We start from the raw sequence: 18710 nt of genomic DNA on the forward strand, positions 1-18710 counted from the left end.
TCAAATCAAGTCCGTTTGCGTTTTTCCCCGGAACTTCCTGTATGTACACACACACACACACACACACACACACACACAACTACTGGAGTCTCCATGACGAGCGAGTGAATATCACATCCTCAGCTAGAGCGGAGAGAGAATTTACGATCAATAGAGAGAGTGTTTTCTTTTGTTTTTCTTCAGTGAGCTGACATATTTAAGGATTGTACTGGGATGGGGTGGGTGGGATGTGTTTGGGGTCAGATTCGGGGGGTTGGTAGTTTGGAGAAATAGTTTGTTCAGTGCTGTAAGTATATCAATTGCATGTTATGGTCTCTGAAGTAACTGCTATTGATTTTACATTTTGTTTTGGGTTGGAGGGGGAGGGGACTCATAAATGTTTTATCTTTATTTATGACATATATATATATATATATATATATATATATATATATACATATATATATAATACTGTACTTTTTTCCAAAACGTTTTTAGAAAAAGACACACTTTTGCCTTTTTATGTCTGACTTTTTGATCTTAATATTGATTATAGAATTTTTACTTTTATCATTGTTGGCTGATTTCAAGCTGTTAATGACATTTGTGTCGTTTGTACTGATTCTTGACCTTTTGTTTGTTTTTCTTCTATGTTGTATTTGTGTTCCATTGATCTATGAATGAGTGCTGAAAGAGGTTTTAGCAAGACATTGTGTCTTCAGCTGTTAGAAAACCAAAAGTCTATTATTTTGTATGCATTTTGGTCCTTTGTAACCATTTATTTTCAACTTTGAATACAATTACCATTTTGTTTGTCTTATTACAGTTGTTATTACTATCATCTTCAGGGTTAAGATCACACCAAATTAAGAGAAAAGTGGGACATATTGAGAGTTGTTTCAAAATGTTTCTGGGGAATGTTGCATCAAAGGTGTCTTTTTCTGTTGAAGCTAAGCAATCATTTATTGTTCTTTTTTTCTTTTTTGGTAACGCATTGTCTTTTCCCCCCCAGAGCTGTTATTAGAGCTCTGATTTGCTGTATGGTTACAATGTGTTTTTATGTGGAAATCTCACAATTTTTAGCTGCTGTTGCACTGGAGGATTTTGTTATTATTATTATTATTATTATTAATTGACATGGAGTTTAGAACCATGTAGTTCACCAAATTCTATTTAACTGATAGATGGAGTTTAGAAATGTTTAAACCTGCTAATTCTGGTTGATGCGGCCATTGACATGCTGTTCAAATCAAAAAGAACCATTTGTTGGCATATTTCAACAGCTTGAAAAATATATTGCAAAAATTAGAAATGCTTTGTGCCAACAAATTTAGACAGCCTTATATGTTCTCTGGTATATGGATACATGAAAGTTATAGAATATAGATATGATGCAACATTTTTGCTAACTTTTTGGGATTAGTTTGATTTAATCTAAGATATTTGATGTGGTATGTAAAAAATAAGACTCAACTACAACAGCCAAGCACGAATAATGTAGCTTGTCTTAGGTGATTTAAAAAAAAAATTTTTTTTTACTTTTATTTATTTTGCTTTTTTTGGGTACCATCTTAATATTATATATGGAGCAGAAGTATCCCAACCTGTTGCCTGTTGTATTGTATTGAGAGACAGCGATCAGTTTTATCATTTTGATGTCCCCCCTTCCCCACTTTTTTTTTTTTACTTGTTTTTTTTGTTTCCTCATTTCAAATGAAAGAAATGCCATTATATTTTGAATACCTCAGGATTTTTTTTTTCTTTTGGGAAAAATTTAAAACTTTCAAAAACCTAAAACAAGTGTTCATGTGGTTTATTTTTATGTACCTACTACAATCAGACCTTTACTGAGCTTTCTGCCACAATCGGTCTTTTGTCAGTCACGTGCGTTTATTATGTGTGACGTCACCGAGGCGCCATTTTGAAGGTATCGTTGCATTGAGCAGTGAACTAAAAGTGTGCAGAGCCGTGCAGTAAAGACCGATTAAATCGTCATACTGGAGAAACAGATGCAAACCAAGTAGATATGGTACCGATACAAATGGCGGAGATACCCAAAATGCACTTCGATTCTTGTGAGTGTGACGTCACCTGACAAAGACCGATTGGTTGCTAGGGATGATTAAAAACTCTCCAAACATTTTGTTAATCAAAATAAGTCAAGTTTTCTTTTGGCTATACAGCATGAAAAAATGCTAGTTGGTTTAGTACAAATGTATTTTATAGTCAATGTTAATATATAAACAAAATATATAAAATAACCTACTGTACTATATTCCTCTGACTTCTGCAATGTCAGAATGGAATAATTAGGAATTTTAGTTAGTTTACTGAACGCTGTAATATACTGTAACGACTATACTTTAACATGCAACGATAAATAGTTAATAATTTAACAATACTTTCTTGAAACTTAATACTTTCTTGAAATACAATACCTTCTTAAAAGCGACTCGTATTTTTACACATCTGTGGGAAGCCAATCTAAAACATACCGGTCCTACTTTTACGACTCTTGTATCATTCCGCGTGAGCTCTTTATACAAACACGTTTGCGTCTTCAAGACTCCAACGGTTACTGTCTGGGTTAAAACGGCCTCGAAGGACTTCTGTATTAACTTTATGGTGAACATTTGATACATAGATAAGTAATCTTAAGTTAAACGCAAGAAAGGAAAGCAAAAGAACAAGGAACTGGTAAGAGGCACAAAGAGCCGGATGAAAGAGAACTAAATATAGAGATAACTAAAATCGTATGCAGATTAATAATGATAATATATAAATTAATTAAAATGAATACTTGTCGAGTTTTACTACGTTGCGTGTGCCATTTTTCTTAGCAGAAGCTGAGTTTATAAATATTTCGTTTCTACTTTCTAAGTATGACTGGCTTACTGTACGTTATACCATAAACATCTACTGACAAACAAATGCTATTTTAATTTATTAAACGTGTCACTCGCACTTAAAGGGTTAGTTCACCCAAAAATGAAAATTCTGTTATTAATTACTCACCCTCATGTCGTTCCAAACCCGTAAGACCTCCGTTCATCTTCGAAACACAAATTAAGATATTTTTGATGAAATCAGAGAGCTTTCTGACCCTCTCATAGACAGTAACCAATTAATGACAGAACTTTACTTTTTGGGGGAACTATCCCCTAAAGAGCTATTACTATAAGACGACCGTACATAATACTTTACAAATCCTAATTCTTAGTTACAAAATTTAAACGTCTTGAAAATGGTACAAAGGGTTTTTAAAAGATCATCACCAACATAGATACAAAAAGCAGTTTTATAAACTCTTTTTAATTAGTGACTAGGTTAACTACGTTGAACAGGTTTCACTATATTGGTGAGGACATTTAGACCTCACAAGTATATTCAAACCTGCACACACACACACACACAAACCTTTAATATCAATGTTCTCTTCACCAGTCTCAACAGATGCTTGTGGTCTCACATCAGACGCAGAAAGATGACATGTCACAGGAGCATCCATATGATGACCCATTCCCTTCATCAGGTGTGTTGATGTGAATAAACCTGTCAGTTTTAAATCTACAATTATCTGTATATTGACAAAGAATGTAGTAGAATAGGATTTATTTAGGTCTTTCCCACGGATAAAGTTGCTTTACATTTCAAAAGTCATGAATAATCACTTGGGAACATAATACCTTATTTCAAAAAGCGATTTAGTCAGCATGGCATTAAATAGGATTGTATTATTCATTATTCAGCATTTATTTCTGAGGCTTCAAATGGTCACACACACACGTGAACCGTCTGTACCTCAGCCACCTTTTATATTAGACATTCAACATTATTTTTTCTTCATTATCATCAGTGCAAAAATGCTAATCAAGCAAAATAAGAAACCGCTTACTGTTATTCTCTACAATCTCTAAAGTGTTTTAAAAAGCTATTTAAAAAGCCAGTGGTAAAACAAATAAATTAAATAGTAGTTGGCAATCCTATCAGTTCTCATAAACATATAAAACAAACCATCTCAGCATAAAAGACTGAAACAAAGCAAAAGCATCAAGGGTTGAGGAATTTGTACATCTCAGTGAGGTTTCAGAGATAATATACATTGATTATGGACAGTTTTTAGGTTGGTGAATATGGGAAGGATGACATTTGGCTTTGGAGGGCAAGGAAGATCTGCTCCAGTACTGGACACTGCATACCTGGCACTCGTTCAGCAATACAACAATTTAAACTCCCCACATCTTCATGGGATTATATTACAGGTGTTTTTGTTCATCTCTTTTTTTTCTTTGCTTTGTGAATGTGCAATAACAAAATAAGGCATCCACCTCGTCTCCCTGAAGCACAAGTAGTTCTGCATTTCTGAAAGGCTGAAAACATACACACACAGGCAAAACACACATCCAATTCCACACGAGATATTTTTGGCATTAACGATACTCCTCATGAAAGCCTTCTGCATTCCCTTTCCTCACTCTGTCACTCATTTTTCACATTCTGCCGATCTCACTTCCTCACTCACTACTGCGACCATTTCCACGATCACTACCGCCCTTCACTTCCTCACACTCTTTACCGCTCTCGTTCTCTACCGTATCCACTTCCTGACTCTTTATAACACTCACTTCCTCGCTCACTACCACACAATCACTCCCTCACTCTACTGCTCTTACTTCCTTGTTCTCTACCCTGCTCACTTCCTCACACTCCTTACTGCTCTCGCTCTCTACCACATCCACTTCCTGACTCTATTCCACCCACGACCCACTTCCTTCCCTACAGCTCTCACTTCCTCGCTCACTCCTGCAATCATTTTTTGGCTTACTACTGCAATCACTTCCTCACTCACTTCCTCTCTCTTCCACGCTCACTCGTTTCTTCGCTGCATATCATTGTTACTTCCTCTTCACACCCTACTTTATAATTTATGTACCTTACTCTACCTCGCTATATTTATCTGTTTCTCTTTCCTACTACTTTCCTAAAAATCCTTACTTTTTTTTTTTATCATTCTTGATTTCATTCCCCTCTAATGTATCCATCTGTCCACATTTTAATCTCAGCAGCTAATCCATCTGTATTCTACATTATTTGGGCATCCACATTTTTTAGTCCCACTGAGATCTTTCCTATTATAATTTATCCCACATTTGACCACCTACATAGCTTTCCACTCTGTTGACCCTCTTTAAAATAATATTAGATATCAGGAACAGTGTTACAAAAAATCTGCAGTGATTTTTCCTAATAAGTTTCAAGCATTGCAATTGCAACCTTACATCAAATACCATCAAATCACAATCTAACCATTGTAGACCATCACTTCCTCTTGAAGTCTTTCTAAACCTATACAGTCAGTTTCAGACCTTCAACGATGCATCTTGGGAAGCCATTTTCAGTCTAGAAGGCATCTTATGAGAGGAGTTGCCAAAGCATGTTTAGGTTGTGGCCATACACACACACACACACACTTTCACAAAAAAAATTTAAATTAAAATCACAAACCAGCCACACCACACACTATCTCTACTGAACTGGTATTGTCTGGAAACAGACAGGAAAACCAGAACTTAAGGATAGTGGTATACTGGCCGCTACTGTAGACATCTTTTCACATGAAACTCCCAAAACATCTCAAAAGATGTAAAGCCCCAAATTTCAGTGGCAAAGTATCTCAAGGAGTGGTTCCTCTGCCTTGGTGGGCCCCCACAGTCTTTGGACTTTGGAGTCTTGAGCCAAAAAAAAAAAAAAATTCCCAAAGGCATAACAGAGTCACAGTTTTGGTGGGTAATGTAGTGTTAGCAGGGTCTAAATCACAGTATCTTTGGTGACTTTCCAACAATCTTATTAATTTAGAAGTCTTTTCTTCTGTATTTGTCTCTATACTCGTCAGTCCCTGGTGGGACTCTGCTTCTCTTTCCAGTGCCCTTTGACCCTGCATTACTCCCTTTTCAGCAATCTGACACTCCAGAGAAGTCCAAGTTGGGGTCCCTGGTGATGTTCTTCCTCTGACGGACGGCCTTCTCTTCATCCTACACAAATGACTTTGTTTTTAATGTCACCTGACTTTAATTTCACTTAACTTTTAGGGCCTTATATAAAAGGTTGTGTGTGTACACTTACTGATGTGAAGATCCCATTTGGTCCCCATTCTCCAGGAGACTGGTCCTCAGGGTCTTCGGTCTCCTCCTCTTCCTCTTCCTCACCCTCCTCCTCTCTCACTATGTCCATCCCGTCCTCCTCATACTCCGTCGCATAGTCAGACTCCTCTGCTAGACACATAAACATCAGTTAAGCACAAGTACATGATATAATACCAACTCTGCTGGCCAATGTTGTAATTTTAAATACCTCGTCAATTCTGTCATAAATTTCAGAAGCTAAATCTTCAAATAAATGTAATGGGGTAAATTAGCAAAGGAGTATTTTTTTTTCTTTTGAGTAACTGACCATCAGCTCCTAAGTAGCTCTGCACCGGCTCGATCCTGGACACAATTTCAGCTAGATCAGTGAAGTCTGCACTAGGACACGTGCACGACTGAAACAAAATCAACAAAACACAATCACTACAGAATGAAATTAATAGACAAATTACAACTTAATACGCAATTTAATAAAAAAAACTAAAAATTAATTAATCTAAAAAGTTTGGGGTAAAATTTTGTTTTGAAAGAAAGAATAATGCTTTTATTCAGCAAGGATGCATTAGATTGATAAAAAAAGACAGTAAAGACATTTACATTGTTGCACAATTCTTTGTGAACTTTCTATTTATCAAAGGCTTCTAATATTCATTGTCAAAAGGGTGATAGAATAGTGGCTTGTTTTAATGAGATATTAAACTCACATCAGTCTTCTTGCTGTCGTTGTAGTCCGCTGAGCGATGGTCTTTCAGCACATTTTCTATAATGTCCCCACGAGCCCACTCAGTAAACACTAGTTTACCATGTTGATAACCCACATCCTTAGAGAAAACAGAAAAACTTAGAATATACCAGTTTTGAGAGGTCATTTACCATCTGGAAGAATTGCTTTATGTACACTATAATAAATACTATACTGCTTTTCATTTTATAGTATCAAGACTACATAGATTAATTGTCCCCTGTGTTTACTGCAGATGTGGGCTTTTGTTCTCACATAGATTTCATCAAATTTCCCAAAGTCCATGGTCTTAAAGCGGTCGATGGGTGGCCGAATGTACTCGCAGTATGCGCTCTTCTTGACAAGTTCCAGCTGTCGTACACAAGATACATAGGCCAAACGGGACTGGATTTCAGCCATGTCAGGCACCTGAGAGATACAGGACGTTTTTAAACCATTTACGCAGAGCTAGCACAATCGATTTCATAGACTGTACAAGTTCAAAATATTTCCTGAAGATTTTAATCCCATTAGAGGATCTCAAATTGAAACGGCTGCATTGGCTCCACAAGAGGTGTTCTAAAATCCCACAACATTGACTCACCTTCACTTTCTCCGCCCACGGGTTGATTCGTTTCCATAGCAGCCACCAGCCAGAAAGACTGTCACCGTAGTTACAAAGATCAGTCTCATCCTGGCTGCCCACATCGATGGCGATGACTGTTTTTGTGCCGATATTACGAGCTATATCCGCTGCAGGGCGTTAAGAGTGCCAGTTGAACGCAAACAAATGCACACGTACACAAAGACAGACATCCACAAGGTAGCAGGAAGAATCAAAGTACCATTAATATTTCAGACTTAATTCTCCAATTAATAATTGATCACCAATCAACGCTGTTTAACCAAACCCCTCACTTGGAATGCTGCCATTTTCATCAGTAATCAAGTAGATTCTTTTTGCTTTTTTCAAATTTGCTGAGAATTGTGGTAAAACAGCCTTGCAGGTGATCAGTAATAACAAAGGATGGAAAAAGACAATTATATTCAATGATGACAAGACAAGACGCAATTAAAACCTAACAATGTAGGCTTAAAAATTGATGCATTACCAAAAAAAAGTTAAGAACTATTCCCTGGAATTTTATCCAATCTGCTTTACAGGCAATAACCAGAGCTGGGTAGTAACTGATTACATGTAATCTGAATTACGTAATCATATTCCAAAAAAAAAAAAAAAAAGTACTTATAATTAGATTAAATTACATTTTACATTTATGTGATTTGGGAGGCATTTGTCTTTCAAACACATTAAAATTCTTGTTATTTCTTATTTATATGTAAATTAGCATTAGCATGTTTACGGATCTCTGACTTTGGCTAATGGTCACATGACATGCAGGTACATTTTTAGTAAGTGTTTTATTTTGATTGATGTTATTTTACAATTATGTTAATTTGATATGTTTACAATTTAATTAATTATTAGTTTTTAATTAACCTCTCAAACACCCTGCTGTTCTTTTATGAACCCGTTTGGCAAACCTTGACATAATATAAAGCACTTCATTTTGTTAATTATAACAAATAAAATATATTTTGACTTTTCTTTTTTTTTTTATATCAATATGGTACAAGATTATACTATTTAAATCGATGTGATGAACAAGTTAGGTCAAAAAGTAATCTAAAAGTAATCAGAAAGTAGTCTGATTATATTACCTAAAATGTGTAATGTAATGGATTACGTTGCAAACTACAATTTTTGTCATGTAATTTGAAATCAGTAACGGACTACAATTTGTAAGTAATCTACCCAGCTCTGGCAATAACACAGATGATTTCAATGCAAGAAATAATTGTGTCTTTAGCAGTGCAAACTGCTTGATGAACTAATGAATTCAATTATATTAAATCAAATTATAACACGGAATGTGATGTCAAATACAAAATCTTGTATTTTTCCCCTAAATTAAGATGTTCCCAGTTGAAATGCAACATCTGAACTACGTGAACTATATCTTTCTGCCCAATATATGTTGCACTACAAACTGAGGGACATTATGCTATTGCTGTCTGGTGATTTGTTTTTTGGTTGATTTAGATTTTCTTTTTATATTTCGGAAACTAGTCCATTTACAATTTGACTACATTAAACCACACTTTCCTATATTGTAAAGAAGAGATACAAAATATTTATAATCACAATTTAAGACCAATCGTACACCAGACAACAACAGCAGCTTGCTATGATTGATATTTACAGTCTGATAAAATTTCATGTTTTTAATAGGCTGGTGAAGACAAGAGGTCAAACACCTGAGCATCTTTGTCCACACCACCCAATCCCTGCAGAACTTTATCCATTTGTCTCTGTACAAATCATAAACTGATCTAAGAGACACTAGAATTGAGTGAATGTTTGAAATTAATTTAAAATGTGCTGGAAATCTCCAAGATGCCAAATTGACTAACTAACATATTAAAATAGACACATTCTGAGTTCAAATGGATAAAGCAAAACCACTCATTCTACCCTCAACATGATGAAGAAAATCACAGTATACTTACTCCGAGACATGTAGCTCTTTAAAACCAATAATTAAGTGACTGACCAAACCAGATTGTGTTTCTGGCCCCAGCGGCCCTCTCTCTGAGGAGTTGCTCTGGGCCGTACTTGCCTGGCAGGTTGTTGATGTATCCTCCATCCATGAGCAGGTTTCCATCTTTAGGGTCGCAGAGGGGTGGCAGGTACCCGGAAAGGGTCATGCTCGCCCTGACATAGCGCCACAGGGAGCCTACCACACCAGGAGAGGACAATAACCTCTTAATAACCTCTAAAGTACGTCAACGTAACGCCTCAGCAGCGTTTGGAGGTGACCCTGAAGTCACAATTTTGGTTAGTAGCGCACAGACCAGCAGGGAGATACAGTGACGGTCAGCCCAAGGACGGTGTGCGGTGGTTTAGTTTGGCCTACCTCATTCAGTGAACCCGACCTTGACAGGCTGAGTAAACACCCATGAGGTAAGGCTGATTTATCTTCCAACCCTGTCTCACTGGCTTTTTTCAATCAAAAACGTTCAAATTATCATGGATCCTTTTTCTGTTATGCAAAAGATACAAATTGTGCTATTATTCTTACAGTTCATTTACTTAAATACATCATTATTAATCAGTAATGATGTATTTTTCCGGCAGAGAGGAGACAGAGTTGAAAAACAGTCAGTGAACATATTGGGCACTGCCAGCCTGTCCTGGCCTGCAGTACTCCACTCGACCATCAGGTGTCAGGAGAGGCGTGACAGTGGCATGGGTTGGAAGGAGAGAGAAAATTCCAGAGAGGCAGGTGCATTCAGCATGTGGCACTCTTAAAGGGATAGTTCACCCAAAAATGAACATTCTGTCATTATAGAGTGCTGCAAGCATGGTGCATTAGTGTCGGCTGAAACCCCAAAATGAAGCAGCATTTTAGTACTTTCAGTTCCATCGTCCTGAAGTCAGAGGTGTTTTATATATATGTTTTTGGTTAAATGCCTGAAATAAGGACTATAGTTAACACAAGCTAGCAAACACGTTTTATTCTACAATGTAAAATACATTAGTAATACCATCTTCTCTGTTGGGGAAAGTTACTATTAAAAGTAATGCATTACAATATTGCGTTACTCCATTAAAAAAGTAACTAATTACGTTACTTTTTATGTAAAGTAATGCATTACGTTACTTTTGAATTACTTTTTGTCTCCTGAGCTGGGCAAAAGGTGTATTTTCGGCAACCGTAAAGGCTCTTTCACACCAAAAGTGAAATAAATAAGCCTCAGGCTGAAGGAAACACATCTGCACTGATTTCTGTCAACATGGGGACAGAAGAGCTGTCAGTGAATAAATCGGAAAACAAAGTAACTAGTGTTACTTATTTGAAAAAGTAACTCAGATATTTTCTTGTAAATAATGCGTTACTTTACTAGTTACTTGATAAAAGTAATCTGATTGCGTAACTCACACTACTTGTAATGCATTACCCCCAAGACTAACCCTCTTGTGGTTTTTAAAAAGCTTTTACTTGTTTTGAAGGATTGCTAAGATGTGGCTAAATGGGACTATAAAAGTTATCTGGGACATTAAACATCATTGCACCGAATAGGAAAACGTATCTATTCTAGTGCTGTCAAATGATTAATCGCGATTAATCGCATCCAAAATAAAAGTTTTTGTTTACATAATATATGTATGTGTACTGTGTTTATTTATTATAAATACACACACATACAGTATACATTTTGAAAATATTTACATGTATATACATTTATATATTTATATTTTACACTATATATAAATATATTTAATATATAAACAACATATTTTCTTAAATATATACATGCATGTGTTTGTATTTATATTTAAATAATAAATAAACAGTACACATACATATATTATGTAAACAAAAACTTTTATTTTGGATGCGATTAATCGCAATTAATCGTTTGACAGCAGTAATCTATTCACTAGTTCACTTTCACAGTTTATAATCATGGTCTTGAAAAATATTCTAACTCAAACTTTTGGAGGGAATTTTTTTTTATTGGGAAACTTGATGGTAACTTTGAAGTTATGCGACTGTGGCGTAGTTCGTTTATACTTCTGGCGATTGTATTTAGGCTTCAGAAATTATACACTGTGTTCATTTGCGATGATTATCGTGATGAACAAAATGTACGAATGATAAAATCCTGTTTATTTTGTTGTTGTCGTTGACTGATCCAGGGGTGATGCTAACTTATGGGTTGGCCTACAAAAAATGTCACCACTGCAGCACTCCATTTACTTAGCCTCCTGCTTATTAAAGACGGATAATAACAGATTTTTAATTTTGGGGTGAGTTACTGATTTAAAGCAAAAACGGTGCCATAAAGAGATCTGTCTATGAGCCTGTTTAAGAGTTTGTGACATTCTTAATGAGTTATCCTATGTTGCTGACCGTGCTGTAGGATCCAGAACAATACCTCCCAGTGACCCTTATCCTTATAAATATTGCATACATGTAGAATAATGGCCTACAATAGATAAACATGCAACAGCATGCACACAGAGTGTATGGTGTGCTTGTGACAGCCAAGCTCAAGGTAGATGGGAAGAGTGCATGTGATGTGAACATGATAGAAGAGCATGGGAAAAATACATCAGCCTGAACAGCAAAACAAATACGCAAATATGGACAAGCATCAGCAGCCATCATTTACTTTATCGATACCGAAAGTCACATCACAGCATCAGTGTTGGTCATTGCTTCATGCAAATCAACATATGCAGTGGTTTGCTATAGCAAATGACACTAGGCTGCTAAACAATATTCACCAACCATACTGACACAGAGGCCTTATTAAAAAACATCTCAGTAAATGACAACAACAGCAAAAATCATTCTAAACATATCAATGCCTTATTTTCCGGAAGCCTACTGTTGATTAATCAAATTTAAAATGCTAAATGAAACATCATGTTACAAAGCTAAAAGTTACTGCCATAACCATTACATATACTGCCGTTGTAATAATGCACATAATGTAATGTATATGAACATATTTGTAACCATACATCGGCTAAATTCTATACTAATGCACAAGGAAAGGGAATCTGAGCATCAGGTGATTTGAAATCAATGGACTGGACTCTATGTGTGCATAAAGTGTCCTTTACAAAAAAGCCAAACAGGGAAGAATGGGTGTGAATAGAAAAACTGAATGTAAATTGTGCCCCTAATGGTCCTGAGGGTAAATGACTTGAGTCATATTTCACCCTAAAAAATAAATAATATTTTGCTAAAAGAAAATGCAATATGAAAATGTTCTCACTCATGGCAATTAAGCATGAAAAACAATTATTATGCATAAAACATTATATACATCTGGATTACGGTAATGAGAATATGGGGAATAATTGTGCTTAATTGCCATAAAAATAACCACACTATGAAAAAAACCCATCTAGGCTTTATTTTATTTATGCAAAATCTAATTTCTTTTTTTTTATTATTTTGGGATGAAATGAAACCTGGACACGTTTTTTTTTTTTTTTTTATCAGATTCAGCTAAATGTAATGTTTATCTTGGTTATGAAAGCACAGTCTCTCTCCTCTATTCTTTCTCTCATTGAATACTATCCTGGGTTCCTTCCAAGCCATGGGTTCCCAATGTAAGCAGGGGGTTAATTCGTTTTAAACAGGACAAGAGACAATAAAAAGCAAAGGGTAACTGAGTGGTTGGTTGTCGCAGGGATACTGGTGTAGCAGGTTTTTATAAACCTCCTTTAGGCTTCTAGAAGGCTTTGGTGAAAAGGGGGCAGAATCCTGACCTGGGACATTGTTAACATAGCAACCATCCACGAGGAGGTGGCCGTCCTTGGGATCGCAGAGAGGAGGCAGATAAGGGGTATAGGAGGCACTGGCTCTAACATAGCGCCAAACACAGCTTGGCAAAATGAAGATGGAGAGTAAATCAAAACTGGACAAGACGTGGAGAGAGACAGAGGAGGGAGGGACAGTAAACAACAGGAAACATATGAGTGAGAATGAGACGGGGACCCAAAACTGTAGTTCTCCGCAGTTTCATTGACATCATGCTGAGATCTGGCTATGCTAATCAGACGACATTATTCCATTCAATGTAAACAAGAAAAACAAAACTTGATTTTAGTTTCTCTCATTTCTAAATGTCAAATACCATCAACACTTCTAACAGCGTGTTTACCTGGCCAAAGAGGGAATGAATGCTGAATATATGAATCGAAACTGCATTTATTAGAGATGACAGTCTATGCCATGCCAAAATGGACAAATAAACAGATTAGGAAAGGAGGCAGGAGAGGTGGAAGGGCCAAAGAGAGATCTGCAGGCTGTTAAGTGTTATCGCACACAATAATGACAAGAGCATGTTGACCACAGCATCTTCTCTGACAAAACTACAACAGTGTGATTTGTGCTTCTTGTGGTGGAAAAATTTTTTTTAAAAAGGATTTAAATATTATTCAAAATAATAACCAACAAGGTCACATGACAGTAAAGACATTTATAATGTTACAAAAAAAAATTATAAAAAAAAAACGCTTTCAAACTTAGTTTGTTCAAAGAATTTTAACTAAAAAAAAAAGAAATGTTTCTTAAGTACCAAATCGGCACAGAATTTTTTTTATTAAAATTTATATATTAAAATAGATGTATATATAATAAAATAGGTATATTATTCAATTGTAATAATATTTTATAATACTACTGTTTTTGACAAATGAATGCTGCCTTGTGAACATAAAAAAAATCTTACTGACCACAAACTTACAAATGAGATGCATTTAAAGTTGCTGGGGGAAAAAAAACAGAATATGTGCACTATCCATTGACAAAGCAATAGGTCTTGTAGCTCACAAACGTCTCTTATTCAGTAATGAGACTTCAGCCTGCTAATAATCTCAATATGGCAACATACAGGCCATATTGCCCTACCCACATTTAACCACTGTAGGGTATCAGACCGAATCAGACCATCTAAGATTTGGTCAAAACATGGTTGAAACATGAGGAGACGAATTCCACAGGGGCCCAAGACACAGGATGTCATAAATCAGATCCTGGCCCCAAGCCTGAACCAACTAGCAGCTTTGAGTAGCTCACAGCATTTAAACAAAAGGAAATGATTCCCTTTGAGCTAAATTGACCTGTTTCCCTTACACCACTATTGAATGAAAATCAGTGAAATGACTTTGAACTTGCTACTCTCGCATTGTGAAACTGTTTGAATGTAAGAAGACATTATAACACATTAGCACAACCTGACCAACATCCACAGCTGAGTGAAGGCATACTGTAAGTTGCAGTAAAGTCTTTGGACCTGTTATGTCTTATTTGTGCAGTCAGTGTGAGAATAAGCAATGCTGCAACAGCAAAATGAAGAGGAAACGGCATTAAGAGGGCAGGGGGAAGCAAATGGTTGATGCATTCTGGATCCTACAGACACCACTAAAAGGGGTGAAAAAGGGGTTTTACCTTCTACCACAACTAATAGTGTATACATGACATGATGGGCATTTAGAATATAATAGAAAGAAAATAGTGAGATAAAGATGTGTGAAAAGGATGACATTGAATGAGAACTTAGCCTTTTCTATGACACAAAAGCAGGTTAGGTCAGAGGGTAGGACAGAAGGAAGACGGAAACTTTGACAAAAAGGGGAGAGAAACATAGTGGGAAAGAAAACAAGAGGCAAGCTTTGTCCTTGCAGTTAGTGAGACATGCAAATTCAATTCCATAATCAATTTGGGCAAACACAGGTGAACACATGACCATTACAAGGCCCCCAAATCCAGCATTTTTCAGCATTAAACTGTAGTCAGTGTTTTTACCATGATCATGAACTGATTTAGCCAGTGTGAATTAACTTATTTTAATCAGGAAACATATATACGTTCAACTGAATTTGGGGACCAAACCCAGAATTCAGAGATGCATGATATGCCACTGGTCAATCCCAAAATGTATTCATGCATTTGACAAACAGAGTTAAGGAAATTAATCACTTCAGTAACATCTCGATTTCATGCGAGTTAACAGGCATTAATGAAATGGCCATTTTCTAGATCTCTCTCAGAAGCCATCGGTTATTTCAGACTTTTCAGCAAATTGCACAACCCACATGCAACATTAGGTTCTCTTTCCCGATCATTACAAATTGAGAATGTACATAACCAAACACCAAACAACTTGAACATCCCAAATATCTATCATTTAACAACCAAGGTTCATTTTTAATAGCATTCAAACGATAACTGCTATAAACTTTTTTTTGTTGTTATTTTTATATCAGTTATTGACAATGACATTTACCAAAATTATTTATTTATTAAATTATTAATAATTCCTCAAATATGTATATTCCCCTAACATGGAACCTTGAGGAACCCCACATTAAGAGGACAAAGCTCAATCATCACTCACCATCTTTATGAACACGCATAGCAGAAGCTGTGATGTCTGTGGTCACGTTAAAGTAAGGTAGCCACAAGTCCTACAAAAAAAAAACACGACAAGTTGTCATACATATGATAATCACCCTTTCTAATTACATTAGCTATTATGAAGATGAAAAAAGTTAAATAAAGTAGTAATATAGATCAATTAAAACTGATAAAATGCATCTTTTAGGAGCACTAGGTTAGATTTCTGAAACAAGTGCACCTCCAAAAGAGTTTTGGTGACTTCTTACCTCGATTTGTTTGTCCTCAAAGACTTTGGAGATGCTGGTGTTGAAGGCAGAGCCAGAAAACATGGATGTGATTGGATAAGTAAGATCCAGTACCGTTTTGAATACGGAGTTCATTGCCTGAAGGCAAAAGAGATATGAAATTAAATTTCAGTGATTAATAACTAAACATCTTCTATCTTATCTGATTGCTCAAAGCAAGGTAAAGGGTGTCAGTTAACGGATAGTGTCATATTACCTTGGACCACTCTCTCGCCCTCTGCTTGACCCTAACAGCACTTCTCTCCTCTGCATACAGAGCACCAATGAATGAGCCAATGGAAGTTCCTCCCACTATGTCGATGGGAATTCCTGCTTCCTCCATGGCTTTGATTACACCAACATGAGAGCAGCCCCTGCAAGATTGAACATCATGTTGACCACTTACAAAGACCAGGGTTATTATTTTTAACTAGAACTTTTAAAACCAAAAACGAAATAAAATAAAACAGAACATAAATATTAGATAAAAACTCAAACTACACAAAAATTAGAAATGTTGCCTTAGCAACTTACTGAAGTAAGTTTTAAAAAAACACTAAAATTACTAACTGGATAAATAAAAACTAAATCTGAACTAAAACTAAAATTAATAAAAAATACTTTAAATCTAAAGAGTAACAATTAACATTTAAATGACAAAAGCACACTAAAACACAAAAAATAGCTAAAAATAAAAGCAAATAAAAAAAAAAAACAGTATATAAATAAGACTAAAATACGACAGACACATCTGAAAATAAGTGAATTGAAAAAAATTCCCTTTAGCCAGTTTTAAAGGTGTGATTTTAAACTGTAGTTTAACAAAAGCCACTTTCCAAGGCTTTGGATCCGGCACGCCTCCAAGGTTAGCAAAAAACCATTAAATTTGTTATGCGCAATCCTGCAGAGAAGGAGACTAAGGTAGAGCTGCGGATCATATTATCTCCCAATAATAAGACCATCTCTGGTATTACGACTGCTTGAAGTCACTGACCTGGCTCCGCCTCCACCCAGCACAAGGGCTATGCTGTTTCCTGTGAGTACTCTGGCCAGCCGTGAGAAATCACTGTGTCTGTCTGCAGTCTTCTCGAAAACCTTTTCATATACCTCTCGCTGTTTAAGGCAACAACCACATCCTTATCAAACACAAGGGTTATTAACAATCTTTGTTCTTTAAATCAACAGAAAGCTACATGTTACCAGTTTGGAGGGGCTTCTTCGTGAGAAAACTCTACGAGGGCACTTTAGGTGAAGGTGTCCAGAGCACCAGCTTCGCATGTTCAGCCATTCAACAGTTCTCGACGGACCCGGCCCGTCCTCACGATGCAGCAGAACCAGCTGCTTCAGGGCCCGTACCGCTGTGTTCTCCAGCATCTGCTCCAACTGAGAAGGTAAGAACATGGGTTCATGGCATTTGAATCAGAATTCTGATTGGATCAGCTCCATCTGAAGTTATTCGAACCGCTAGGGGTGTGAATCTTTGGATAGACAGTGAATTGATTCAAGATTGAGAAGTTCTTAATTTCAGGAATGATTTTTGCAAATTCAGAACAATTTGATTCGATCTGATTTAGGGTTGTGACGATAGACGATAGTATCGAGATATCGCCTGTGGCTGATGCCTTTGACGATAGCAAGACGATTATTATAATTACTATTATTATTATTAGGCTAGTAATACTATCAAATTAATATTAGGGCTTATTTGTTGCATTATTTATTTTTCCGCGTTTTTACAGTGTTGCGTGTTATAACCAATCACACACGATTATGCTGAGCTTATGAAAGCAATGGCTAATCGGAGGCGTTCAGATGAGTCATCGCTGAAACAGCGGAGTTCTGTTGTTCTGAATTCTGACTCGCAAATTCTCTCATCATAAACAACAAAGTGCATATGTATGTGCGATGTAAGTATAAGAGATTTATTCATCATACAATGTAGATTCACTGATTTTTAATGGGAGTGTTTTTAAAGTGCATAAACTCACGCTAGACTGAGCTTGTGATGATGTTCTTTGGTAATGTAATGTTCTTTGCTGCTTTTTGAATAACTGTTGAAATGTAAGCATTATAATTAGTAACTTACGATGTTTCTATTAATTTGTTATTATGTGAAATACAAATTCAGTCATATTAAAAACATTAGGCTGCTTTTAGCCTTACGCTGGCTGGAGATGGTTCACTTTCCGGCAATGAAACGAAGTAAATAAATAATTTAATTAATATCGGCGATCTCACAGGCTGACTATAGGACGATATGTAAATTGAGCATATCGCCCAACACTAATCTGATTCACAATGAGATTCGTTTTAACTCCATTCAATTTAATGAGTTGATTCTGTATTTTTCCGTATTACGTAACTACTTCTAGTGCATCTTGGGTACAAAAATGCAAACTATTTAAGATGCTTATTGCACCAAGCAACTTTAAAGTAAACACTTTAAATTAGGACGACCATACGGGCCATTTTTACGGGACGCGTCCTTGCCAGGATTTCTGTATTGCCTAAAATATCCAGGTTTTGGCGGTTTGCAATGTGCAGGGGTGCGTTTCCCAAAAGCATCATTAGCTAACTATGGTCGTTAGTTCCAATG

The 18710-nt window shown here is 36.2% G+C and overlaps 1 protein-coding gene across 5 annotated transcripts in view; it reads right to left on the reverse strand.

Annotated features, from left to right (window-relative positions):
• Window positions 1-4267: 4267 nt before the first annotated feature.
• The window catches only part of LOC107712242 (neuropathy target esterase-like), a 32854-nt gene continuing 18411 nt past the window's right edge, over window positions 4268-18710 (reverse strand). For 3 of the 5 annotated variants that reach the window (XM_016517422.1, XM_016517420.1, XM_016517424.1), the window contains 12 exons: window positions 17315-17497; window positions 17109-17227; window positions 16332-16488; window positions 16097-16213; window positions 15829-15898; window positions 9525-9641; window positions 7448-7596; window positions 7120-7272; window positions 6827-6943; window positions 6430-6517; window positions 6103-6251; window positions 4268-6011 (listed from right to left, as the gene is read on the reverse strand). In XM_016517422.1, coding sequence (XP_016372908.1) covers window positions 5931-6011; window positions 6103-6251; window positions 6430-6517; window positions 6827-6943; window positions 7120-7272; window positions 7448-7596; window positions 9525-9641; window positions 15829-15898; window positions 16097-16213; window positions 16332-16488; window positions 17109-17227; window positions 17315-17497 — 1500 coding nt within the window. In that variant the 3' untranslated portion in view covers window positions 4268-5930. The remainder of the gene's footprint in view (window positions 6012-6102; window positions 6252-6429; window positions 6518-6826; window positions 6944-7119; window positions 7273-7447; window positions 7597-9524; window positions 9642-15828; window positions 15899-16096; window positions 16214-16331; window positions 16489-17108; window positions 17228-17314; window positions 17498-18710) is intronic. The other 2 variants (XM_016517423.1, XM_016517421.1) reach the window with 1 other exon arrangement.

The sequence above is a fragment of the Sinocyclocheilus rhinocerous genome, unplaced genomic scaffold, assembly GCF_001515625.1.
Source record: "Sinocyclocheilus rhinocerous isolate Xijiao unplaced genomic scaffold, SAMN03320098_v1.1 scaffold508, whole genome shotgun sequence".
Classification (NCBI taxonomy): Eukaryota; Metazoa; Chordata; class Actinopteri; order Cypriniformes; family Cyprinidae; genus Sinocyclocheilus; species Sinocyclocheilus rhinocerous.